Here is a 27,802-nt window from a genome sequence, read left to right on the forward strand (position 1 = left end):
GGATTTTTAGTCAGGCAGTGCATCGGGCGCCTTCCCGGGGCCGGGCTCCGGGGAAGAAAAGTCTTGGGCCTGGCCCCCCAGCACTTGAAGCTCTTTCCACTTTCGTCCTCTTCTGCTCAAGATGGTGGCCTCCCGCGCAATCGGTTGCCTCAGACGCTTCGCAAATGCCTCCAGGACGCTCCACCACTGCTCAGGTGAGGCCTGGCTGAAGGTGCCCCGACCCCCCACCCCCTGGGTATAACGCCTGCAGAGATTAAGGCGGCCTCGGACCCGCGTCTCCTACTCGCTGCCCCCTCCCTGACCCCGCCCGGGGCCCCAGCCCTGGATTAGGGCGGGCAGAGGAGATGCTGCCCTGCGACCCGGTCCTGCGTGTCCTTGGGAAAGGATTGTCACTTCCTCTCTCATGACCCCGAGTCGTGAATGGATTCCAGGCTTCATAACCTCCAAGGTTTCTGAGTCCTGTGCACTGGTCTGCACTTGCCGCCCGTCGCTCCGCCGGGCTCACGCCCCTCTGATCTTCCTGAACGATGGCCTTGAACCTGTCCCTCCTAGACCCGGAGTGCCAGCACTGGGACACTCCACTAGGTCACACCTGTATGCCTCCACCACAACTTGCCCCTTACCAAGAGCTATCTGAAAAGCTTTTTGGATGGAATTAACCAGCTTTTTTTTTTTTTTTTAAACACTTTTTAATAGGGAGCTCAACTGTTGCAGTTCAATAATCCCAGTGCGTTGAATTTCAAGGGGAGGTTCTGCCACTTGCTATAAGAAACATTTTTTAAAAAATACGCCAACACGTGTATTTTATGGAATAAAAATGTAATACCCCGTTAGCTTTCCTTAGCTTTATCTTTTTCTCTTCAAACTGACCATGAAAAGAGCGAAAGTGGGTAACTGTGGAAAATCAAGCATTGTCCTTTCATATCAGATCTGAGAGCTGGAATGTGACTGGCTTTTTTCGTTGTTATACTAAAGGCTGATGGTTTAACTAGAAATTTCATTTGTAATGTCCTTCGTCCCTAATCACAGGGGTAGAATGCTGATTTTTGGACATTTACTTTAAAGGGATTAATTTTGAATGATTGAGCCTTTTTTTTTTTTTTTTTTCTATTTTCTTATTTTAACCACCATTTTTAGACTGCATAGGATAGCTGTGTGTGTGTGTGTGTGTGTGTGTGTGTGTGTGCACGGTGTGCATGTGTGTGTACACACCAGTGGGTGCACAATAACAAAATTGAAATATAAAGACTGGGGAAAGAGCCAAAGCCGTTTTGGCTCAGTGGATAGTGTTGGCCTGCGGACTGACAGGTCCTGGGTTCGATTCCCAGTCAAGGGCATGTGCCTCGGTTGCGGGCACATCCCCAGTATCGGGTGTGCAGGAGGCAGCTGATCGATGTTTCTCTCTCATTGATGTTTCTAACTATCTATCTCTCTTCCTCTCTGAAAAATAAGTTAAATATTTTTTAAAAATTGGGGAAAGGGATTAAGAAAAAAGAACCACCCATTCTCTTACAATTCGCATAGCTATTGTTAGCATTTGGCCATGTTACCTTACAGTTTTGTTTCCTGTTTTCCACATTTATGGCTTAACACTTTAGAAAAATTGAATGTATATTTTTTAACCTGCACTTGCATTCGTTTTAAGGTACTTCTTATGGATTAGCAGTGGGTATAACACTGAACTGATAACCAAGCATGTGTTTTCTAGTCACTAACTGTGTGACTGGCCAAATACCTTATGTAATGGGTTTTATTTTTTCAACTGTAAAATGAGTGATTGAGACTATGGATTTACTTTGAAAAGAGAAAGTATGACACAAGAGTTTGGATTTCAGTCTGGCTCTGCCTTTTACACTCTGATGACCTTGGGCAGTTTCTATCCGTAAGGCAGAGAATAGTCTCCCCTTGTGAGTTTTAAAGGAGTTATTCTAGATGTAAAGCAGTTTTTTATGAAGTTATGTTAGCTATTAACTTCTGTCTTGAGAAACTATGATTCTATATATCTGAGAATTTTTAAAATAATTTTTACATTTTACATGGGCAATTGAAAGTTACGAGTTTAGTTTTTTATATTTTAATGTAGAAAGTTATACACATACAAATATTTACATGTTTTCACCAGTAAGAAACTATGGCTCACCCTATATAATAAAAGCCTAATATGCAAATCAACTGAACAGCAGATTGACTGGTGGAACAACTGGTCACTATGACATACACTGACCACCAGGGGCAGACCCTCAACACAGGAGCTGCCTACAGGCCCCAGGCCAGCCAAGGCCGGTTCCAATAGGGACCCCCCCAACCCCATCATCCAAATGGTCACCCCACAGATCAGCCCTGATTGCTAGCCAGGCCTAGGGACCCTCCCATGCTTCTAGTTATAGATAATTCCCCTTTTAGCAGCAATTTATAAACTTTGAAAAAAACTGTCTAGAAAGTGAATTTAAATTTACCTACACAACGGATTGCCATTTAGACTCTATTGAGTCTTCATCCTATAAGTCTGTGCAAGTTGTAATGAGATTGTGACATTTACTGGTAGGTGATTAAAATCTCTTGAAACTGATTTATAATCCTTGAAGTTTTATTTATTTTTTAAATAATTTTTTTAATGATTTCAGAGAGAAAGGGAAGGAGAGATAAAAAACAAAACAAAAACACACCAACAATGAGTGAGAATCATTAATTGGCTGCCCTGCGTGCCCCCTACTGGGGATCAAGCCCACAACCTGGGCATGTGTCCCAACTAGGAATTGAACCTATGACCTCCTGGTTCATAGGTCAATGCTCCATCACTGAGCCATACTGGCTGCACTAATTCTTGTAGTTTTAACCCATTCCCTCTCTACAAGTGCTATAATCCTATCTAATAAAAGCTTAATATGCAAATTGACCGGTCAGTGAGGGGGTGGGGCCGATGCGTGGGCGATACCAGGCCAGCCAAGGCGGGTGCCAGTGGGCAGAGGGAGGGGACAGTGAGGGGAGGGAGATGAACAGCGACTGTGGAAGGGTGATTGGGGGGCGGGGCCAGCCACTGGCAGAGGGAGGCCACATGTGGTGGTAGCCCAATGTGGGGAAGGCCTGGCCGCCCACTGGCCAGCTCCATCCCCTGATCAGCCTGCCAGTCGCCTCCCACAGAGGGAGGCCAGACTGCAGCTTAGGCCTGCTCTCCTCGGGGAGCATCAGCAGGACATCCCCTGAGGGCTCCCGGACTGCAAGAGGGTACAGGCCCAGCTGAGTGACACCCCCACACACACACACAGACTGCTGCTGTAGAGCCTAAGACCATCGGAAAACACAGATATTTACGTTATGATTCATAATAGTAGCAAAATTACAGTTATAATATTACAGAAGTAGCAATGAAAATAATTTTATGGTTGGGGGTCACCACAACATGAGGAACTGTATTAAAGGGTCGCAGCATTAGAAAGGTTGAGAACCACTGCTTTAGAAGATAGTGTATATTTAAATTTGACTCTCACTTCCTTAGTTCTATCCCCCCCCCTTTTTTTTTTCCTATCCCTTTCTTGACCCTATCCCTTTGAATATTGAGAAAACCTGTTGTACAACCAGTGTAACATTTTCATATTTGAAATTTGTGTTAGCATAATCCAACTTTCTCCACTGGTATAGTTTCAGCTCTTGTAGGTATCTTTTTTGTGTTACATTATTAAAATGGTTAAAAAGTAGGACAAAGGTTTCTCTCTCCTTTGCTGGCTTAGTAAATATAGGCTAAAGTTCACCCAGTGGCTCTGACATAAGCTCTGCTGATTGGATAGTAGGTAAGGCTGGATTCCAAAAGCAAAGCTGCCTTGTACTCCAAGTTGCTTTAGTTGACTGTGAATTGGAATTCTTTTCCAGATTTTTTTTTTTAAACTTGTATTGATTTTTCTCTTTGCTTTTTGTCTGGGTTGATTTAGAGGATGTTTTATATATTCGCTTATAGGTGTGTGTGCAGCAAAGGTAGATTAGTGGGTAAGAGTTTAAAATGTTTTAATCTATAAGCTAATGAACACAACCTATCTTATTTACATATTTGGTGTGTGAGAGTGTGTGTGAGTGTGTGTGTGTGTGTGTGTGTGTGGTCTGTCTATATTTATCCTCCCACTGTGCGTTCCCAATCAGTTCGTTCCTCACTCTTATCCACTTTACCCTATTTAGCTAGACCTGCCTATTCCTTGGCTCCCCTCCCACTGGAGTTTGTACTCTATAGGCAAATTCCTTTTTATGCCAGCCTTATTCTCGCCTCTTCTTTATCTCTACTGAGTAGGAATTAATTCTTCCTAGATAGCGGCTCGCCTGCTGCCATAGACTGTAAGATCCACAAAGGCAGGGATTTTTGTCTTTGTTTACTCCAAGTGCCTAGAATGTGTGGCGTTTGGTTGGCCACACTAAATTTTTTGCTGAATGAAAAGTGACTGTGAGCTGATGGTGGAAGACATTACGGTTTAGTTGGGGAAGCACCTGCTATGGATGCAATGATTAGAGATCAAAACAAAGTGAATAAAGATTAAAAAAAACTTTAGCAGAGAAGAGAAAGATCGTTGTTGATGGAATCTCAAAATGAGGCATTGTTGGAAAGGTTGGAGCCCTGATATAAATATAAAGAAGGAAGAGTGACAAATACAGATGATACAGATTTCAAATGATGGAAAAGCAAAGAAGGGAAGTGCATCATTAGTGAAGCAGAAGCACAAGGAATTGAGGAGATAGATGGCTTGTCTTCATTTACTTGGTGTAGCACTTTGACTTACAGGTACTTTTATAACCATTACATCATTTTCACTTCTATCTATAAGCACACTGAACTGCACTGGAAGAGTTGTTCATGGCCATTCAACTAGTAAATTATAAACCTGATGATTCAGCCCACGTCTTTTGACTCTCAGGTCCTTTGTCTTTAGACTGACTTGGATTGCTTAAAGAAGCAATGCAAATGAAATCAGCGATCACCCCATTGTGATTCTGGAACCATCTACACTGTTTTCGTTTATTTTTAAATAATATGTTGTTTTGCCTTTCAAACCAGCAAGATCCTTGGCCACTATTTATGGTCCTCTCCTAATCTACTCCACCTCCAGGGGGTTCAAGTCAGTGGTTCCCAGGTGCCCATATGTTTGCTGTACTAGTATACTTAGGTTACCTTTTTTTAAAATGCAGAATCTGAGGCTCAGCCCCTTTAATTTCTGATTCCATATTCTAGGTGGTTTGTCACTCAGGAATTTGTGGGTATACCTGATTCTAATACCCAACATAGTTCTGGAATCACTTTTCAGTACTACCAAGTGAATCCCAGTTCAGCTGGATATTTGAATAGTTACATCCAGTCTAATTAGCACATTACCTTTTTATTATTGTAGATATTCACTAGTGCCCCTTGATTTATAACATTGGGAACTCCATCTCTCCATAAAAATGTAAGCAGGTGTAGCTGAGGAATTGGTTGAGATATATTTGGAATACATTTGGACCTGACATTACGGGTTGTTTTGAGTCTCACTGGGCTAACATCAATGGTATTGGCAAGGCTGGGTCCATTCTGGATGCTGTAAGGGAGAATCTATTTCTTTGCCTTTTCTAGAGGCTGCCTGCATTTCTCGACTTCTTCAAAACCAGCAAAGTGGGACCAAGTTCTTTTCATGCTGCCATCTCTCTGGTTCTCTTTGCCTCTCTCTTCCCTTTTGTGATTACATTGGGCCCAACTGGATAACCCAGGATAACTTCCTATATTAAGGTCAGCTTATTAGCAACCTTAATTCCATTTGCAGCCTTTATTCCCCTTTGCCACGTAACCTAACATATTCACAGTTACTAGGGATGCGGGCATTTTTGAGGAACTATTCTTCCACCTCCCACATTTAGTATCCAGATAAGCATATGACCTGGTAATTGAAGCAAACAAAAAAAGATACGGTAGTGGTCACAATAATAGCCCAGGACACATTGTTCTAATTTTGTTTTTGTTGTTGTTATAAATTCTAGCTTTGTTATATATTACAAGTACTACAGAAATACTGTTTTGTAAAATAATTAATTTTGAAATCCTTTTTCTTACAGGTTATATTTGCCGCAACTTTTCAAGGTCCTCTGCTTTGCTCGGTGAGTTTAATTTCTTGTCAACATGTTTAGATCGCTTTTCAGATTTATTTTGCAATAAAAATGTTTACAAATAAATTTTTCTTCTCCTTTTAGCCAGATCCCATATTAACTATGGAATCAAAGATGATGTGGCAGTTATTCGAATTAACTCACCAAACTCAAAGGTACCTACTTTAACTTGCTGCAGTTTCTTTCTTTTCTTTTTTTAAAATATATTTTATTGATTTTTTACAGAGGGGAAGGGAGAGGGATAGAGAGTTAGAAACATTGATGAGAGAGAAACATTGATCAGCTGCCTCCTGCACACTCCCTACGGGGGATGTGCCCACAACCAAGGTACATGCCCTTGACTGTAATCGAACCTGGGACCTTTCAATCCGCAGGCCAATGCTCTTTCCACTGAGCCAAACCGGTGCTGGCTGCAGTTTATTTCTACTAACTACATTCATGAATCCAGTCTTGAATGGGAAAGAAATAAATCCACCAATCTGGCAGTAATCTTATCATATAAACTTAACATTAGTTAAATTAGTTAGTTTGACAAGTTGCCCAAGGAATAGAGTTTTCTGAAGCAGAGGTCCTTAATCAAGAATTCCTTCTAGTTGCCCTAGCTGGTTTGACTCAGTGGATAGAGCATCAGCCTACGAACTGTATCAATTAAAGCAGATAGCATTTATCCAGTCTTTTGTCAAGAGGAGCTTTATTGCAAGAGCCATGGGTTCCCCCCCCCCCCGCCCCCTGTAAAATTGGTGTAAAGGGCTCTGATTGGTTTGGCTCAGTGAATGGAGCCTTCTGTCTGAAGGGTCCCAGGTTCGATTCCGATCAGGGGCATGTACCTTGGTTGCGGGCGCGTCCCCAGTGAGGAGAGTGCAAGAGGTGGCTGAATCGGTGTTTCTCTCACATTGGTGTTTCTAGCTCTCTATCCCTCTCCCTTCCTCTCTGTAAAAAGAAAAAAATCAAAAAAATATATTTTAAAATAATAATAAAATTGGTGTAAAGTTTTTACATTCAGAAATCTTGTTACCAGAAGCCCAGATAAACTAGGAAGACCTAGATGGAAGGAATGAACAACTATCACAAATTAAGGAAAACATGAGATAGTTCCCATTTCTAGAGTAAATCTTGGCACTCACTGACCAGTGATTCAAACTTAAGATATTTTTTCAGAATTTTCTAAGTTGAACATTTTTCATGAACACAAAAAAAATAACATGGCTATTGTAGGGAATTTTAAAACTATAAAGAAAAAAATAATTGTTTATATCCCAAACCCAAAAATAATTACTTTTTAACATTTAATCCAGTTTCAAGTGTTTATAAAATTAAGATCATACTGTATATCTAATTTTGATTCTTTTTTTCCTTAATGCTATATATTTTTTCCATGTCAGTAAATGTTTGTAGTCTTAGCAGCCAGGCTGAGTAGACCTATTTGTAAAGGGTGTTATGCTTATAGTTGACTGAATAGAAACTACAGGGTATTTGTTTTTTTTCCTCTGCCTCCCTTTCTTGCTTCTAACAGTATGTTTCTGGTGGATAAACATATTTTCTACCATCAAAATAGCATCTGATAGTGACTTGCACATCTTGTTCTTCAAATTTACACCCTTAGATTTATATGTATCTCTCTTTGACAGGTAAATACACTGAATCAAGAACTACAGTCAGAGTTCATGGAAGTAATGAATGAAATCTGGGCTAGTGATCAAATTAAAAGTGCTGTCCTTATCTCATCAAAGCCAGGGTGCTTTATTGCAGGTGCTGATATCAAGTAAGTTTTACTAAAGTTGATTTAAAAAGAAGGGCTTCTTGCAGGGACCAGTTTGGCTCAGTGGATAGAGCGTCGGCCTGTGGACTGAAAGGTCCCGGGTTCGATTCCAGTTGAGGGCATGTACCTTGGATGCGGGCACATCCCCCATAGGGGGTGTGCAAGAGGCAGCTGATCAACAATTCTCTCTCATCGGTGTTTCTGACTTTATCCTTCTCTCTTCCTCTCTGTGAAAAATCAATAAAACATATATATATATATATATATATATATATATATATATATATATATATATATATATATGAAGGGCTTCTTGCCTAAGCCATGTAAGACTAAAAATAGCCTTTTCTTAAAGCAGTTCAAATTCCTATCTCAGTAGAATAAAAATATTATAAAATTAAGCTAACAATGAGATGCCACTTAAAAGTTTGAAAATTATCCTGTTAGCAAGCCCTTGGAGAAATGAGTAAGTTAATATATTACTTTTAATATATTACTTTTAAAAGATTATGTGTATTGAGTGCCTTGTTTTCTAGTTCAGTTATTTGAAACTAGTGAGACACTAGTATACATCCATAAGAAAATGCTTTTACCTTCATAAGGCTAGTTGAGCAATTTCCAGCATATAAAATGACAGAAAAATAGTTGTCTTTGGTCAAAAGTACAAAATTCACAACTTAAATGTGATCAGGAGCAAAGTAAGTAGGGAATGAAACAAACTGAAGTTAAAGGGCATGGTGTACGTTATTGCAGTAGACCTTTTTTGATCATTAGGGGATCTGTTTAAGATTTTAGATTCCTCCAAACTTGAAAGCTTTTCCCCCTGCAATTTTGATTGCTATTTAACCTGAAAGCTACCTCATAGTGGAAATATTGACTAGAAGATGATATTCTCATGTTCAGAGCTTTGTAATCTAATGATTTATTATAGAAGCAAAAATAAATTGTGCCACGTTTTGTTTTATGTTTTTTAATAAATCATTAGATTACAAAGCTCTGAACATGAGAATATCATCTTCTAGTCAGTATTATAACCTTATACTCAATTAGTCCTTATCTGGATCCAAAAACTTAACACTCTTTATTGAGAGATGTCACTGATATCAGTGCTATCTGAGGCAGATCCACACTTAGACTTGTGAGTATTTGAAGATTCACCACCACATACTGATATGTGATAGGGTTGAGAATATAGTAGATGAAGTATTTAAGGAAGTGGCTACAGTTTCATCTCTAATTTGTTTCTGTTCTCGGCTTTCCTGTTTGCTGCAGCATGATATCCGCTTGCAAGACCCCTCAAGAGGTAACACGGCTTTCACAAGAAGGACAGAAAATGTTTGAGAAACTTGAGAACTCTCCAAAGCCGATTGTGGCTGCCATCAGTGGATCCTGCTTAGGAGGAGGACTCGAGGTATGGGTTTCTCACAGAGTCACCATTCAGCTCAGTGGTAGGCTCCACCCACTGTAAACTTTTAGGCTCCTGTTTTGCCTGAGAAAAGTTCTCAGAGAATCAGCTTTCGTTTAAGTTATCAAACTTCTAGGTCTGTTTTAATCCTTATTCTCATGGCACATAGCATGTGAACCAAGTGTGATGTTTTCATTTTAAATTGAGAAGATTTCAGCGAATCTCTTAGATGCCTTTCAGTTCTAAAAACCTGGTTAAAATTTTCAAGGCAAAGATTCAGAAGTGTAATGCATGCTCATGAGCTAAAGTCTAGTTGAGACACACAAAGCATAATACATGCTTAAGGGCTCTGTGAATAGAAAAGGTGATAAATTCTAAAAGATTTGAGAGAAGATGTGCTTATTAGACTAGAGCATGTAGGGAAGAAGAAAGGGAAAAGAAAATAATATTTCTCACATGCTGGGTTCTATGCTAGCCACTTTCACAACAATTAATTAAGGAAAGGTTTGCCTGGTCCTAAAAGATAGGCAAAATGTGATTAACCAGAACAGGAGGAGGGGGGCAGGCATTCCACATTGAATGAAAAGGAGAGTCTATAGGGTAATGGGCTTCTTAACCTGGGCTGCATATACAATTGTGTGTGCATTTTTCTATTGAGAGCTTCCATAGCTTTCAGCAGATTTTTAAGGAAATCTTCAGCCCAAAAAGTATTTCATACTTTCCCCTTAATTAGGGGAAAGTATGAAATAAGGCTGGAAAGGTAAATTGTAGAAAGCATTAATTCTGTGGGCACATTCCTGGTCTAAAGAAGTAATCTAGACCCTCACAGACCCTAAGATGTTATAAGATTGCATTTTCTAACATTCCAATTTCTTTTCATTTGTTTGAAGCTTGCCATTTCATGCCAATACAGGATAGCAACAAAAGATAAAAAAACAGTATTAGGTGTCCCTGAAGTCTTGCTGGGGATCTTACCAGGAGCAGGAGGCACACAAAGGCTACCCCAAATGGTGAGTTTAAGACCCCCCCACCTCCTATGAACTTCAGAACCTTCGTACTTTGGTAATACAAAAGGCATAGTATTGGGTATTCATTGTAAGATTTAGAAACCAAATAAAATATGAATATTTAGGATCAGTAGCAAATTTTTATTCCTGGTATTTATTTTTTCAATTTATTTTTTAATTTATTTTTTCAGTTTCTTGGATTAAAATTATTAATCAAGGTTCTTTGTTAGTGCCTGAGGAAGGATAAAGATAAATAAAAGCCCTAACTGGTTTGGCTCAATGGATAGAGCATCAGCCTGTGGACTGAAGGGTCCCCTGTTTGATTCTGGTCAAGGGCATGTACCTTGGTTGTGGGCACATCCCCAGTAGAGGGTGTGCAGGAGGCAGCTGATTGATGTTTCTCTCTCATTGTTATTTCTAACTCTCTATCCCTCTCTGTTCCTCTCCATAAAAAATTCAGTAAAGTATATATTTTTTTAAAAAGATAAATAAGATACATGTCTTGCCTCTTTGAAGCTTATAGTTTAATCAGTTTCTTCTCTGCACAGTAACATCTTAATCAGTTTTGCAAATTCATGTGTCATATATCATGATAAATATAAGAGGCAGACCTTTCCCCTGATTTGGATGATCTCATTGTTGTATGCTATAGAACCAAAAGAGGCCGATCGCATAAGTTACCTAAATGTGTATTAGTATGTAAAATATAACTGATTGATAAATAGCAGGGGTTTGCCTTTCCTCACTTTAGTATTTATTTTGCTCAGTTGAAGGATTTGTAAACTTGACAATTTGTAATTGTCAGTCTGATATTTTTTGCTCTATGTTCTGATCCTTGTTTGTATGTTAGGTGGGCGTACCTGCTGCTTTTGACATGATGCTCACTGGTAGAAACATTCGTGCAGACAGAGCAAAGAAAATGGGATTGGTTGACCAATTGGTGGAACCGCTGGGTAAGTGTTAGCATGCCTCAGAGTTGGGCCTTATGAAATTATTTATTTTATTAAAGAGTGAATATCTTGCATATTAGTTAGAGTGGACTCATACTCTTAGGAATGAGTCATCATTCTGAAGAGTGAAGTTTTCTAAAAATTATAATACTGCCTAGCCAGCATAGCTCTGTGGTTGAGTGTTGACCTATGAACCAGAAGGTCACAGTTCGATCCTGGTTAGGGCATATGTCTGGGTTGCAGGCTCCATCCCTACTACAGAGGCATACAGAAGGCAACCGATCAGTGATCCTCTCTCATCACTGATGTTTCTATTTCTCCTTCTCCCTTCTTCTCTGAAATTAGTAAAAATATACTTAAAGTAATAATAATAAATAAATGAACAGATATCCTTCTGTTGTTGATTTCTAGTTTCATTTTATTGTGGTGAGAGTACAATTAGCCCTTATCTGCGGACTAATTTCCCCATCTGTGAGTGCATAGTTCCTGATTCCCCCTCCCACCAGTCTCTGGCAGCTGTGCTGAAAGCGGGTGTGGGAGCCTTTGGCTTTGGCATGCCTAGGTTTTGCCTGCCTGGACTGATCTAGACCTGATTTGCATTCCAGTCTCTTGTGTTCGTTTTTGCAGGACCAGGAGTAAAACCTCCAGAGGAACGGACAATTGAATACCTAGAAGAAATTGCAGTTACTTTTGCCAAAGGACTAGCTGATAAGAAAATTTCTTTAAAGAGAAGCAAGGGATTGATGGACAGTGAGTGTGTTGTTAAAAAATAAAGGCAAAGCTACTTTCCAAGGAGTTTAATTTTATTTGCTGTAAATTTTAAGTGAGGATTCAGTAAAAGCATAAAGTTAATCTTAAGGGATATAACAACTCTGCTCTAAGGTCAAGTTCTGAACCTTATACTCATAAGTTAAAACCATTTTTTTAAACTTTTAATTTTGAAACATTTTAAACATTAATACAAAAGGATTCTGTAACAGTGTATATTAGACCATTACAATGCCCAGCTGTAGCACTTATCACATAATGAAGCTGTTTGAAGATGTGCTTAGGTTAAAACGTAGATTTTGCATGTCAGAGTAAAGAGCAGTTCTTTCATGTAGCTAGAACTATTGAATTTTTATAGAGTTTACAGAACAAACTAGCAAGAAATTCTTATTGCCAATAGTATCTAAAAGCTTCTTACCTTACAGAATTGACATCGTACGCCATGGGTATTCCATTTGTCAGGCAACAGGTTTACAAAAAAGTGGAAGAACAAGTACGAAAGCAGACCAAAGGCCTCTATCCTGCACCTCTGAAAATAATTGACGTGAGTCTTTTCTCCACTTGATTTTCTTATGTTTTCCTCCTTCGTATAGCACAATACTCTTTAACAGCATAATACTCTTTATTGCCATTCTGGACTATGTATGCCAGTACAGAAGTTCTTAATTCTGCTATTAAAGTACTTACCAAAAATAAGGGAAGAAAAAAGTAAGCTGTAATGATTCATATAAATTAGTATACTTGGGGATAATTAGTGCCAGGCATATTTATTAGTTGATGAGTTTAAAACTGTCAATTATAAACCAGAATGGAACCTATGTCATATCAATATATCAAGGCCAGTAAAATATTGAGCATTTATAAAGAATTAAAACAAAACTGATGGCTATATTCTATCATTAGTCAAAACCATTGTCAGTTCCTACAGTATCCCATTGACTTTCCCATTGCCATAATTATAAAAGAGATGTAATGATATAGAGAAGTTCTGGAAAGAACAAAGAATAGGTGAAATGATCGTAGGGTTGAAGAAACTTCTATCTAAAGATAGACCTTAAAACAGAACTCTCTGATCTGGAAAGTCTAAGATTAAGAGAGCACGTAATTAAAGACCTCAAAATTGGAGAATGGATTAACCAACAGATATATTTTGAGCAGAAGACACCAAAGAACATAAAATATGAAACATGATCCCCTGCCTCCATTCATCTCACAGTCTGGGCTGGAGAGATTAGGCATGGTAGGCAGATAACAGTGTGAGGCACATTAAAGAGCAGCATAGGCTTATTGCCAGCTCCATGGGACGGAGGAAAACGGCTAAGTGCACTGAGGAGGGAATGATCACTGTGACCCAAAGAGGTCAGGAAGAGCCGGATTTGACCTGAGCCCTGAAAATGGGTAGAGAGTGGGTGAAGGGAAAGTGATGCCAGATCAAGGTCAGGTGGGGATTTTGACAAAGTTTCAGAAGGAGGGAAGCGCCATGCTCTTCAAGGAACTTTGTTGAGATTAGGTTTTGTAGGAGGACTGTGACATGTCTACAGAAAGATCAAAGCTAGATTTCAGAAGGTTAGTCAGTAATGAATTAAGAAATTTGTTCTGGCCCTGGCCGGTTGCTCAATGGTTAGAGTGTCAGTCTGCACTGCATGGAGGGCCATGGGTTTGATTCCTGGTTAATGGCACATACCTGGGTTATGGGTTCGTTCCAATCTAGTCTTTAAAAACTAAGGACACTAACCGGGAGTGTGCAAGAGGCAGCTGGTCGATGTTTCTCTCTCATCGACGTTTCCAGCTCTCTATCTCTCTCCCTTCCTCTCTGTAAAAAAATCAATAAATTATATTTTTAAAAATAAATAAATAATAAATAAAAAATAAGGACAGTGTGGCTCAGTTGGTTGGGTGTCATCCTGGTAACTGAAAGGTTGCCTATTCAATTCCTGGTTGGAGTACGTGCCCGGGTTATGGACTTGATCCCTGGTAGGGGTTGTGCAGGAGCAGCCGATAGATGTTTTGGTCTCACATCAATGTTTCTCTCTCTGTCACTCTCCCTTAAAAATCAAATAAACCTTTCTTTAAAATAAATAAAGAAAGAAGCTAAAAATAAAAATTAACAAGGAACTAGGCCCAGCTGGTTTGGCTCAGTGGTTGAGTGTTGACCTGTGAACCAGGAGGTCACAGTTTGATTCCTGGTTAGGACACATGCCTGAGTTGCTGGCGTAATCTCCAGTGAGGAGTGTGCAGGAAGCAGCCGATCAATGATTCTCTCTCATCATTGGTGTTTTTATCTCTCTCTCCCTCTCCCTTTCTCTCTGAAATCAGTTTAAAAAATTATATATATATGTTTAAACAAAAACCAACAACACTAGCAATTTTATACAGCATTCTCGTATATCTCACCAATCCACTCCAATAGTGAACAAGTATTTTGTATGTTTTTTAGGTGGTAAAGACTGGACTTGAGGAAGGGAAAGACGCTGGCTATCTCTCTGAATCTCAGGTAAAGTTTTTTCTTTTGATTTTTGATTATTAGATATAATAAAACCAAAGATCTGAGGATATACAAAACTGAAAAAAGAAAAAGTATCCAAAGCCTAGTAAAACATTTCATCCAGCAGCTACCATTTTTTTTTCTGATTTAATCTCAGTAGGCAAGTAGATGCAAGAAAACCTGATGGTCCCCAACTATTTGAACTTGCTCTCAATAACGAGGGTATAGCAAGGAAGAGCAGGGGCAGAGTTTCAATCCTTTCAAATGAATAGTTTGGACATTCTGTTTTGTAGTCAGTCTGACTTTATTGTGATAAAATGAAAACATTGATTAAAAAGTATAGTCCTTGTTAGGGCCTAGTGATAAAACTTTGAATTAGAAAATGAAAGGAAGTGTGTTTTTTTTCACCCACTAAAAAAAAGAGAAAGAAAAAAATAAATTAATTTTAAAAATAAATAAATGAAAGAAGAGAAGGGATACAGGAACCAGCCTCACCCCTTTTACTTTCTGAGTTGGTGATACAACAAATTTAAGTGGTTTGGGTTGTTTGTAAGTTCTAAGCAATCATTGAAGAATGATTGCTCTTTGATGATAGGACAAAAGGTATGGGAAGAGCTTAGGACAAGTTCCAGAGAAAACATGTCCGTACTTATTGCTTACTGCGGTTCACTTCTGATTTATTCTTTTCCATCAGTAAAATTGAAGCACATTTTATGCATCATAATTGTCTACCCTGCATGTATTGTACTCAGTATTTCCTGTCTATTCTACTTAGCACAACCCACTAAACTCATGAACACTGATGGATTTCTGCCCACACTTTGAAAATCACTGGTTTATTGAATCACTGCTAAGTCAAGATTAGTAAAGCATTGATTCTGTAGAACAGTACTTCATGTTTTATGTGGACATGATAGCAACTTTATTAGAGGGATTCCTTCTTTGGAATACTATTTGAAACCTTGTAATTATAACAATAAATTCTAGTAATATTGGTGATAACAATAGCTAACATTGAGACCCTAGTCATTTTATTAGTGTTTTCATTTAATCCCCACAATACTGTTAAAATAGGCATTGTTTTCCCATTTTAAGGATGAGAAAGCTTCACAACTGGGAAATGGCAGAGCCATGATTCAAAGCCAGTTATGTCAAACCCAGACTCTAAAGCTCATGCCCCTCACCACTAAGTTTAGACTTGTTCTCCGTAAGTGGTAATATGCTTTTTAAAGTGGTAGGTCCCGTGTGAGCCACCTTCTTACAGTGGAAAGGGAACTGGAGTTGAAAGTCATACTGCTTGGGTTTAGGTCCCATTTCTGCCATTCTGAGACAGTGTGACTTTGAGCACGTTCATTTAATTTTTCTGGGCCTCCTCTTCCCTCTCTTTAAACTGAGAGTGTTGCTTGAAATGATCATGAAGATCCATTTTGGCTCTGACATTCTAATGCCATGGAAAAGGTTACCATGGCTCTAATGTAGAGAATAAGCTCAGTTATATTTCAAAGCAGTAGTCAGAGAGTGTTGCAGATGAGAAGAGTCAAAAGAAGACACATCCATAGGAGACAGATGCCAGTACCGGCACCGCTGAGACCCCGAGGACCTGTGGCTTTGCTTGTGTTACCTCTGTTCCCTGAGAAACCAAGCTGAAGGAATCCATGTCACCGAGACTGTGGAGTTCTACTTTGTCTTGTTCTTTTGTACATTTCAGAAATTTGGAGAGCTTGCGATGACCAGAGAGTCCAAGGCCTTGATAGGGCTGTATCATGGTCAGGTCCTGTGCAAGAAGAATAAATTTGGAACGCCACAGAGGGAGGTTAAGTAAGTTAAACTCTACCTAGGAAGAGCCCTTGTGGATTTATTTCCCCACATGCTAAGCTTGTAGATGTCTTTGATTTATATCTTCAGTCTTGCCATAAACTACCTCTGTCCTGAGCACATCAGATCCCTATTCCTACCAAGAACTTTTTGGCTTTCTTTCAGTGATCTCGGCATGATTGAAGATCAATATGATTCGATTTTCTTGGGTAGACCAATTCTGTAGATCTAATGGATTTTTTTAATTTAACTTTGAAAATCAGTCATTTATTAAAGGTGTATTTTTATAGATTATTATTTGAAATACCTTACTGTGTCTGCTTTAGTTGGTTTATGGATGATAACTTGGGCATCCTCCTATTTTACGGAAATGATTAAAAGTTGTTTGCTAGAAGTCATTTTATCCTTGCCTTCCAGGAACATCGCTGTCCTTGGTGCAGGGCTGATGGGAGCTGGCATTGCCCAGGTCTCTGTGGATAAAGGCCTAAAGACTATACTTAAAGATGCCACTCTAACCGGGCTGAGCCGAGGACAGCAACAAGTGTTCAAAGGGTAAGCCTGCTTTCTGCCACTGCCAGGAGTTAGAGTGGTTTTTGTGTGTTTTTGGCATCATAGATTCCTTTTTGCTGGACATGATGAGAGTACTAGATGCTCTAGTTGAGCTGTGTTTCCTTTAATCTTGTTGTAGTTGTTAATCCTCACCTGAGGATATTTTTCCATTGATTTTTAGAGAGAGTGGAAGGGAGGGGGAGAGACAGACAGAAACATCAATGTGAGAGAGACATATTTGATTGGTTGCCTTCCATAGGGATCAAGCCTGCAACCGAGATATATGCCCTTGACTGGGATTGAGCCTGTGACCCTTCAGTCCAACTGGAGGTTCTATGCACTGAGCCAAACCGGCTAGGTTTGGTTTTTTGAAATGCTAATTCCTTCCTTTACTTCATGTTGTCACAGATATCATAAACCATTAGTATTAGCAGACTTTGTAGTCTTTGAGTGCAAAAAAAAATAAAAATAAAAAATCTTTATCAAATATTTTTAAATGACATTTATTTTGTGCTTTGGTATCAGACTGAAAATTGTGAATTTGGTAGTTTCCATGTAATAGCTTATTGTTATTGGCTGTCTTTGTGGAGAGAGCTGAGGTTAGGAATGAGGAAATGCACAGTAACCACATTGCAGGTAGCACTGGGACCAGAACTCCTGAGCCTTGTTGACTGGCGTGACTGGAGAAGCAGTTAATTGGTCTGGTTCCGCAGTGTCTGAGGCTTTATAGGACTGTCTCCATCTTACCTCTGAATTAATAAAGAGTAAATATTATTCTCCCTCTGCTCACCGGACCCTCTCCCACACACACTTGCTGCCTGTTTTGCAGAGGGGAATAGTGGAGCAGCAGCTTCTCCAGATGGGAATTGGTTTCAGCTCAGTTCTCTGCTCCACTGTAATGGACAAGCTGGCTGCACTTAGCTGTCCTGCCTGTGACTTTTAGCTGAGTGAGCATTTTTTTTTTGTTTCTCAAGTAGATTATATAGCTTTAAGCATGTTTTTACCCCTTTTCTGCAGAGAGCTCATATATTGCTACCAGATACCTGGCAGATTTAATCATTTTGGCAGATTCTTTTAAAATAGGGAGGAGTTGGAGCAAAAGAAAGGACGTGTGCTACACACCAGCATCGCTCTGAGACAAGCCTGCAGGCCCCACAGCATTCACAGTCACTAATGAGAAACTGCCGCTCCGGAACCGCTTCCCCCGGGTCTCTTCTGGGCCCAGGTGTCCTGGTTTCCCTTTGGCCTTAGAAACTCCGGGCTCTGGTGCATGCCCCTCACCATAGTGCTGACTTGGGACCTACATGGATCCTCCTCCCTCAGAAATAGTTTCATAGGCATTGAAATTAGAGCAACCAAGAGTATTTTGAACTCTGACAAGTGTATTATTTGCTGCCTGTTGACATGGTTGTCAGAAACCAGGAGGTTTGAACCCATACTTTTAAGACTTGCATACTTCTTTGAACTTATCTTGTGGCTTTAATTTTTCTTTTTGGTTAAGGAAATTAGTGAAGGGGCTTTAGCTTCATTCTTTATTCAGAGGAAAACTCTAGGTCATTTATTCTGAAAACATGGTCAGATGAAACCCTAAGAGAGCCTGTTTTCCTTGGCAATCTATAATAATAAAAGTATAATATGCTAATTAGACTTGATAGCCCAACAACCTTCCGGACGACCTTCCCGATGAAGATGGGACTGTGAGGGCCGGACTCCTTGCTAAAATTTCGTGCATCAGGCCTCTAATAAAAAATAACCAGATAAATGTTTGAGTAACAGAAATCCTTTTAGCTCTCAGTGGGAAAGAAGAAAGCTTGAGTTAATATTTTATGTGATCAATACCATATGCTACTAGGTATTGACGGGAAAGTGGGTTAAGAATATAAGAAATAATTCTTGGTCTCTGTCCTCTAGAAGATTATAAACACAGGATAACCAACTGATACATAAGCAAGTCTGAATCCATATGGTCTAGGAATGGGCTGGCTGAGAGCTGCTCTTAGATTTGCCGTTCTAGTATTTGTGTTTACTCCTCATGGCAAATCTGTCTTATGAATGATGCCATTTATGTAAGTTGGGCACTGAGAGGCATCTTGCCAGAGAAGAATGTGCATTTAGGGGTTACCTGTCTGAATCCTTGTGCTCTAGGTACCCTAGTACCTAGCTCTTTGACTACAAGTCGTTCGGAGTCTTTTTAAGCAAGTCAGCTTCCTCAAAATGTGAGTGAGACCTCACAGTGTTGGTGGAAAACATAGCATATACTTTCCGGCCCACGGATAGTCGATAAATGTGTTTCTACTCTTCCCTTTTGACTAGAATTTTTTTCCCCTAGATTGAATGATAAAGTGAAGAAGAAAACTCTGACATCATTTGAAAGAGACTTCATTTTCAACAACTTGACTGGGCAGCTTGATTACCAAGGTTTTGAAAAGGCCGACATGGTGATAGAAGCTGTTTTTGAGGACATTAATCTTAAGCACAAAGTACTGAAAGAAGTAGAAGAGGTAAGTAAGGGACCTGTAATACTTGAATCCTAGTATAGTGAGTGAAGGACACAGATATGGGATTTAAAGGAACTACAGGAAACTCATTGTTCTTTTTATAGGGCTCTTCATTTCTAAACCTGCGTTATATGTGCTTATACACACTGTATGTTGTAAATGTCAAATCTAATTCCTACGGGAAGAAAATCAAGTAGCTTATTATCCTAAACACAGGGTTTGTTAGCCGTATGTGGGAGTTCAGTCACCCAAGCATACAAATAACCTCATGGAGTAGAAGCAGATTTCTCAACCATTGTGGGTTGACCATAAGCCATAACAAAAGTTCTTCAGGTCTAGACATAAAGGAAATATGGAAAAACAATTTTCAACAGGCAGGATTTAAATGCCTGCTTTGAGGAAATACTGCTTTTTTTAAATATATATATACTGATTTCAGAGAGGAAGGGAGAGGGAGGGAGAAATAGAAACATCAATGATGAGAGAATCATTGGTCAGCATGCCCCATACAGGGGATCGAGCCCGCAACCCGGGCATGTGCCCTGACCAGGAATTGAACCGTGACCTCCTGGTTCATAGGTTAATGCTCAACCACTGAGCCATGCCAGCTTTGGTCTTTATCCCAAATGCTTATGTCACCAGTTCTTGAGATGGGATAACATAAACAAAACAAGTATTTGTAGTATAAAGAGCCCAGAAAAGAAGAAATGGCAGTAATCCGGGCACAAGATAGAGCTGAGACCTAGACTGGCCTACAGTTAGACACACAGAATGTAGGCTAATAAATGATGTCAATAAAATGGCGCTGACTGGACAACAGTCCAGGTGTTTTGAGTAGTGGGCAGTACTCGTAGATGACCATGACCGTCTAAACCCACCCCTTGGACATTCTCCACAGTCCTTCTCTCCACACTTCTCGCTGTCTTGGTTGTCCCCTTTAGTATCTTCATCTTGTCTCAGTGCTCTGTTGCCATCTGACAGACCACGGAGAAACAATTCACAGTTCTGCAGTTTGGATAGGGCTTCCTAGAGGCGGCTGGTCCTTAATCATGTGGTTTCACTCAGCCTCACTCACATGACTGTACTCAGCGGAAAGCTTGGTTGGAGCGCCTCCATGTGGCCTGCCTCTGCTGGTGGCCTCCCTCACGTAGCAGTCCAGCCAGAACTTTACCGCATGGCTGCGCCTTCCAAGAGAGCAAAAGCAGAAGCTACTGGGCTTAAGGCTAGACCTGGAACTGGCAGTCACTTCTGCTGCATTCCTTTGGTCAAAGCAGTCACTGGCCGGCTCGGATTCAGGGGACGGGAAATAGAGTCTCATCTGGATGGGAGGACCAGCGGACATGTACCAGAGGGGAAGAGTTCTTGCCAGCCATCTTTGGAGACATTGGTTTGTTCATGGAGAATTTTGCCACCAGCATTAGACACTGTACCACCGTATTCTAACTGGAGACTGCGGTAGCTTTCTTAGAGCTGTGCTCTGCTGTCAATTCACATTATACTTTTGATGAACTGAAATCATGGGATCTTCATCACAGCATCACTGCCAATTCAAGTCTTTTCATCAGGTGCCTAGTTAGTTCTTTTTTTCCCCCCTTTAAAAAAATCTTAATGCAATACTTTTCTTTATCCCCATTATAATTTACCTTGTTTTACACTCAGCTGTCAGTGTGTGAATATATCTTGAACCTCGGTTTTCATCTTTGATGCTAGGCTTCTGCCTGTCCCAGATCACACAAAGGCGGCAGGTGTGCTTTCCATGTTTTCACCCAGGCATCCGAGACAAACATGCATAATTGGGGATCATGGGCAGAATGCTGAGAAGGGTCTACATTATAGACTATTCTGAAGGTTGATAAAGCTGATAGTTAATAGTACTCATGGACTGTAGATATCATTTTAGTGGTGTATCGCTTTTCGGTAGCACAGTGTATAAAATGAGGAAGGCATACACTTTATGGCTTATTCTGATAAAGGTTAAGGGTGGGGGTGTCATAAGCTTTCAGACTTGAGGGAGGATCCAAACAAGAAGAGGACTGATATCCTGGATATTGAAACGAGTGAGGTTTGATTCAAGGCCATCTTTTTTCAGTGTTTATCTGAAGTGTCTTATTTACTAACTGTGGAGTGTAGTCGCCAGGTTAGGATTAGGTGACCTTAGGATGTGCCAGACTGGAAGGCTGAATGGAAAAGAGAGCAAGGCCAACATATTCCTCAACACATGCCCTAGGTCATCGCAAATGTCAGGCCAGTTTGTCTACCGGCTGCATTGTTCTGGGTGAGAGGATGGGCCATTAGCTTTTCTTTGACTCTAGTCACCTCCCAGGCCCACATGACACATTCTTAAATGCTTTTGCCTTGCAGGTGATTCCAGCTCATTGTGTTTTTGCCAGTAACACCTCGGCTCTCCCAATCAACCAAATTGCTTCTGTCAGCAAAAGACCTGAGAAGGTAAATTTTGAAGAGAGAAAAACCCTGAAATGTCTTACAGCCTCAGACTGATTGAGAAGGGACTGGCGTGGATTATGAAGTGGTGGGGGTGACAAAGTATCCCCCAAAACTGGGCACTAAAAAGCTAGTAGCATGACCAGTGTGTGATGCAGGAACAAGTGAAGTACAACTCAAAATGCTTCTGTAGGTGATTTGCATCCTCGTGGGAATAATTATTCAGGTTCAGACCCACCTTTATTATAATTAGATATTGAAAGATAGGCCCTAAGCGGGGATGCTCCCAAATATCACTTCATCTACATACTCTGGTGACTGTCCAGCACAGGTCTGGTTCCAGTTCCAGACTCAGGAATGAGGATCAGGGGGTGTGGTGGGATGTCTCTATCTGTGGGGGGACCCAAGACATGAAAGGGGGGTGGGGGGGGTGTGGAAGCACCTTCAGTGATTTGAAATGAGGCCTGCAGATTTATCTTTGGGCTTCTGCTATTCACCAGAGTAAAGTCAAGGGAAAGTGAAGACACTCAAGGAGAAATGAAACTCCTCACCTCTTAGGAGGACCCAGTTAGCCTCATCCAACCAGAACCAGCCAAAGGTAGGCAGGAAGTAGGAAAGACTTGAAGGATTTGGAAGATTAACACACTAGCCATGTACAAAAGCCTTTTTCTTCCTATTCTAATAGTTTGCTAATTTCCTAACACACACAGCAGAGTAGGGCCGGATAGAGGCAGGCTCAGTGATGGCAGGAAAAGGTCGCAGGGAGAAGTGGCAGCTGATAGTGTGACACTGAGGGAAGAAACACACAGTGTAAAGGCAGGTGGACAGTCTGGCATTGTCACAACACTCAGAGCACGTCCGCAGCATTTCAAGTCAGCAGAGGAGGTCTCTCGTACTTTGATGCCACCACTCCTTCTCCCAGTGGAGTGGGACAAGCATTGCGCTCTGCAGTGTAGCCTGCAGGTATCTCAGATAACTCTGATCACCTAATGTCATTCACATACAAGTAAGGCCAAAGGGGCCAGCCATCTCAGTTTGCCTGCGTTCTGTCTGTCCCTTCTCCCCCCAAACCGTCAGCACCGTTAATACAGGTGGGCCCTCCCTTCTTCCCTGATAAATCTGATTTGGCCTTGAGCTATGATTTTGGTGCCGTTGTTGGTAGGACCAATTGCCCTCAGTGAAAAGCCCTAGAAGCAGATGGAAGAGGATCCAGTAAGCTCTCTGAACATACTAAACTTTGGGTCAAAGAACCATGGACCAGACACCAGACTGCCAAGCAGGGCTCCTGGATCCCAGTCGCTTTTCTTTCAGTGCTTCTCAGCAAGGAGAGAAGCTGCTGAGCTTCCTCCTCAGCGTGCGACCTGTTGGCTTTTTGTTCTCCCTGCCAGGTGATTGGCATGCACTACTTCTCTCCTGTGGACAAGATGCAGCTGCTGGAGATTATCACAACCCCGAAAACGTCTAAGGACACGACTGCGTCCGCGGTAGCAGTTGGTCTCAAGCAGGGGAAGGTCATCATTGTGGTTAAGGTAAGGAGCTGTGGAACAGAGCGGCAGACTTGGATAAGCTTTATTAAGACTCCTCAGACCTCCAGGCTTATTTATTACTCGTCTGGGGCAAATATACCACGTTTTATAGGATGTCCCCTTGATGATGTACAGTATGGATAGTGGTGTTGATTGTGCCAGTGTCAGGGTTGGAGTGGGGAGAGTCTGGGGCGTGGCAGGTTCCCAACCTTTCGGGTGACCACGAAACCACATGCTGTGCTCTTGGCTTCAAGCCCTGCCGCTCCTGGCTGTGGCTTCCCTTGCAATTTCATTTTAAGGACTGTGATTGAGGTTATAATCACCTTGAACTCTGAAATGATATCTGGGAAAGGGAGACCGCTTTCAGACTTGGGTAGTATCTTCAATAGAGGGGCCCCGAGTTCATGTTCTCTCCTTTGGCAGGACGGACCTGGCTTCTATACCACGAGGTGTCTCGCACCCATGATGTCTGAAGTCATCAGAATTCTCCAGGTTGGTGTGGCTCTCGGAATGTTTGAGGCCTCTTCCACTCCGTAAACCAGTCCCCGAGCTGCCGATGGCAGGATGAGGAACAGCTTCCTTCTAATCCACTAACTCTTGACTCTCCTCCAAGAAGGCCCTTTCGTGGCATCCCTTTCTGCGTGGTGGTGGGGAGCCATAGGCGGCAGAATTTTAGCTCTGCTCCCTTAGCCTCCTCTCGGCTCCGTTAGTCCACAGGCCTCCCAGCATGCTCTTCTGTGCTGTTCTGTATCCCTTTAGAGGCAGGGGCCTTCCAGAACAGATCCCATGTGGTCTGATTGGTGCTGTGTCTGCTTCTGTGCAAGCCGATCCCCCCGGTGGCCATACAGGTCATTCAGAGGCACTTAGACACGGGATCCGGGGCTCTGCTCCTTGGACTCTCTCTCCTCTCTGTCCTGGAAACCAGTCCTGTCTGCCATGGACTCCTCTGCTTACTGAGATTCAGACTTGCAGACAAGGAGAGGAATACCTCTTCCTCTCTAGACCTCTTAAAGGTTAGGGAAGGCTCAGACTGCCTGTGAGACTCCCAGACCTCTTGTGTTTCCCTAAGTGAAGCAGTCCCAGCCCTGGGCCTGGCCAGGTGCAGCCAGAAGAGAAGTGGGTGTTGCACAGGGAGCCCGTGTGGGGGACCGGGGATGGCCTTCCCCTGAGGTCCCTGCTTTCCTTCCCATTCAGGAAGGCATTGGCCCCAAGAAGCTGGATTCCCTGACCACAGGCTTCGGCTTTCCCGTGGGTGCTGCCACCCTGGTGGATGAAGTTGGTGTGGATGTAGCAAAACACGTAGCCGAAGACCTAGGCAAAGCCTTTGGGGAGAGGTTTGCAGGTGGAAGCCTGGAGCTGCTGAAGCAGATGGTGTCCAAGGGCTTCCTGGGTGAGTATCCGCAAAGAAACGTAACTAGCTGCCTCAGTCACAAAGTTCCAAGCAGCTTCTGGGGACCAAGGAGTTACAGAGGGCCCGTGTGTGTTTCCTGATAGCCTAGGGAATTTCAAAGGTGACTTCCTGACAACCCTCCTTAGTCTGGGCCTGTGGGTTACAGACAAAAGGTAAAACCCTGGCCTTCTGAAGCTGCCACTACCTGGCCCAGTGATGCCAGACCGACGGGCATTTTCATCCTGCCCAAGGCCTCATACATCTGTGACCTGCACCACCACACTGCGGGCCTCCTGTGTGGAGAAAGTAAACCTCTGCCTACAGAGGGTACCACTGAGGCCCAGAGAGAGGCGGCTTTCTCTTTTGAACGTACCAGCAAAATCAGTGCCAGGACCTGGGCATCCTCGGTCCTGGTGTTGCACATCTGGGCATTAAAACTCACCCAGCTGGCCTTTCCCATTCAGATATAGATTTCCAAACCTTTCTTCCTTCTCTGTGAGCGCTCTGGCAAACACCAGATGTCTAGGGCTGGTTAGTTCCGAAACTCAGGAACACAGGCGCGAGGCGGGGACTTCACCGCAGACCAGCAGGGAGGGCAGCGATCTCCCAGGCCCGGGCTCCAAGAATGTTAACTACCTTTTCCTGCTTCTTCTAGGTCGCAAGTCTGGGAAGGGCTTTTACGTCTACAAGGAGGGTGTGAAGAGTAAGGACTTGAATTCTGACATGGATAGCGTTCTGGCAGGTCTGCAGGTGTCTCCTAAGCCTGAAGTGTAAGTCAGCTTGAGGGGCTTATGGCATGGAAACATTCCTCATCAGCCAAAGCTGCTCAGCCCCTCCTCCGCCTTTGTTATGGTCACCATGCCTGACCAAGGACACCCCGATGCTGGCACGGTGCCTTGTACTTTTGCCTTCTGCACCCACCTCGTTCTCTGCCAGGTTTAGGGGAGAACTGCTGCCGAGCCCTGGTAGACCCTGCTCCAGCCTTCCCTCCGAAGGTCCCAGAGAGCAGCTAGGAAGACCATTATCCCAGGCCCCTTCCGGCTACAACCCCATTAGTTTCATTTGTAATTCAGCATTACCGATACCTAGAGGTACTTACCTAGTCTGTTGCAGACCCTGTTCTAGGTGCTGTTTCTGGTTAATCAGGGCAAGTAGTTCTACCCAGTCCTTTTCCCGGGAGCGGCTGGCTCCTGACAGCACCTTCTCTAGAGTTGGGAGGCGGGTTCTCATCCTTGTGTGGCTCCTGCAACCCTCCCCTCCTCCTCTTCCTCCGCCTGAATGTCCCTCCCTGTTGGCAGCTCCTCTGACGAAGACATCCAGTACCGCCTGGTGTCGAGGTTCGTGAACGAGGCCGCCCTGTGCCTGCAGGAGGAGATCTTGGCCACACCTGCGGAGGGAGACATCGGAGCGGTCTTTGGACTCGGCTTCCCCCCCTGTCTTGGAGGTGGGCCTTGGAGGCTGGGGAGGTCGCTTGCTTTGTCCTAGAGCTCAGTGGCAGTCTCCAACAAAGCCCTGCTTCCCCCGCAGGGCCCTTCCGCTTCGTGGATCTGTACGGTGCTCAGAAGATAGTGGACCGGCTCAGGAGGTACGAGGCTGCCTACGGGAAGCAGTTCACCCCGTGCCAGCTGCTGATTGACCAGGCTAGCGCTGGCAAGAAGTTTTACCAGTGAGCAGCTCACCCCCTGCTCGCTCCCCACTAACCCACCTGCCGCAGTGCTCATCTCCAACAGAGGGCACCTAGATTTATCCGTAACCAGAGGGAAGACAAACACTGGCATTGGGTGTGTGCCTTGATAAAAGTGCCTTTGGCTAAGACTGTCTCTTCCTCCGCGTGAAGTCTGGCTGTGTTTGCACTTCCCGTGGAAGGCGGAACCCACTGTGCTCGTCAGTCTGTGAGCCCCAAGACCCTCGCCCAGGAAGCCAGTGGTGGTGAGGGCAATCACACACTCAGCCAAACGCAGGATAATAAAACCAAACTTATTTATCAGCCTCCCTGCCTGCTTGTGCCTTTTCCTACTGTCTTTGCCCTTCTGGTTTAGACCCCTCCTTCAAGGAGAGGGCTGGGAGACAGCCCTGTGCGTTGGGGTAAGCATGTTCTGAGCGGCACCTGAAGAGAGAGACTGTGATGACAGAGGGTGGGACTTCCTGGCTGTTGAACTGCTTTGGCGGGGCTTCTTTTTACACTGGGAAGTGGCCTGGCTAACCAAGTATGGAGGACCAGGACAGAAACAAACTCTCCCTAGACTGCATTTCCTCACGGCAGAGCTTTACCCAGGCTTTTTCTTGGTGTGACACATTCACACATGCTTCTCGGGGAGTTTGTGGGAAGCTTGGCATCAATCAGAGCCAAGCTTGTTTTTCCTGGTCGCGGGTTCCTGCACCTCTCAGGGCCCCAGAGCGTGGGAAATGCAGGCACAACGAGCAGAGGCAGCACGTGTGAGCAGTACAGGGGATGCTGAGTCAGCGCACCACCTCCACTCCGGGAGACCCTCCTCCGCTCCCCTGCGCCCTGCCCTCTGCTGTGGAAAGTTCCTACGCTCACGTTCTGGCAGGAGCGGGGTCCAGTCTGGGTCAGCAGCATCGAGGCTCTTAGCTCCTTCTAGCAGGATCCACGCTGAGTGTGCGCGGAATCATAATCCATGTCCCATCACTGCTTTCTCAACTTGGAGAAGTTACCAGTCCCTCCTGCCTCTGCACCAGTTTGCGCAGGTACTTCCACCATGGCCTGCACCAGTTCTGTTGCTGGGACTGCCAGGCAAGGACCTTACCTCTGGCTCTACTAAACACTGGCAGTTGGTTGCTAGGAAGCCAGGCTCTCAAACCAAGTCGTCAGAGTTGGGGTTTTCAGCTGACCAGTCAGCAGGTAGAGAACTGATCCTCGCACCACATAGCTGGCTTGGCTCAGTGGATCGAGCATCATCCTGCGGACTGAAGGGTCCCGGGTTCAATTCTGGTCAAGGGCACATGCCTGGGTTGTGGACTCAATCCCCAGTAAGGGTGTGCAGAAGGTACTCAATGATTCTCTCACATCACTGATGTTTCTATCTGCCTCTCCCTTCCTGAGATCAGTAAAACATCTTTAAAAAAAAAAAAA

The 27,802-nt window shown here is 42.9% G+C and overlaps 1 protein-coding gene across 1 annotated transcript; it reads left to right on the top strand.

Moving 5' to 3' along the window:
• The first annotated feature begins 55 nt into the window (after positions 1 to 55).
• Positions 56 to 26,698, top strand: HADHA (hydroxyacyl-CoA dehydrogenase trifunctional multienzyme complex subunit alpha). The gene is made up of 20 exons (XM_084901414.1): positions 56 to 194; positions 6,064 to 6,105; positions 6,199 to 6,269; positions 7,743 to 7,876; positions 9,146 to 9,284; positions 10,169 to 10,288; positions 11,136 to 11,238; positions 11,863 to 11,985; positions 12,429 to 12,547; positions 14,441 to 14,497; positions 16,197 to 16,306; positions 16,721 to 16,855; positions 19,182 to 19,353; positions 21,712 to 21,798; positions 23,181 to 23,321; positions 23,742 to 23,810; positions 24,513 to 24,708; positions 25,364 to 25,478; positions 26,007 to 26,152; positions 26,236 to 26,698. Exons 1-20 carry the CDS (start codon positions 122 to 124, stop codon positions 26,376 to 26,378), a joined length of 2,295 nt encoding a protein of 764 aa, XP_084757540.1. The 5' UTR covers positions 56 to 121; the 3' UTR covers positions 26,379 to 26,698.
• The last annotated feature ends 1,104 nt before the right edge of the window (positions 26,699 to 27,802 follow it).

Source organism: Pipistrellus hanaki (genome assembly GCF_964339955.1).
Source record: "Pipistrellus hanaki genome assembly, chromosome: 12".
In the NCBI taxonomy this organism is placed as follows: Eukaryota; Metazoa; Chordata; class Mammalia; order Chiroptera; family Vespertilionidae; genus Pipistrellus; species Pipistrellus hanaki.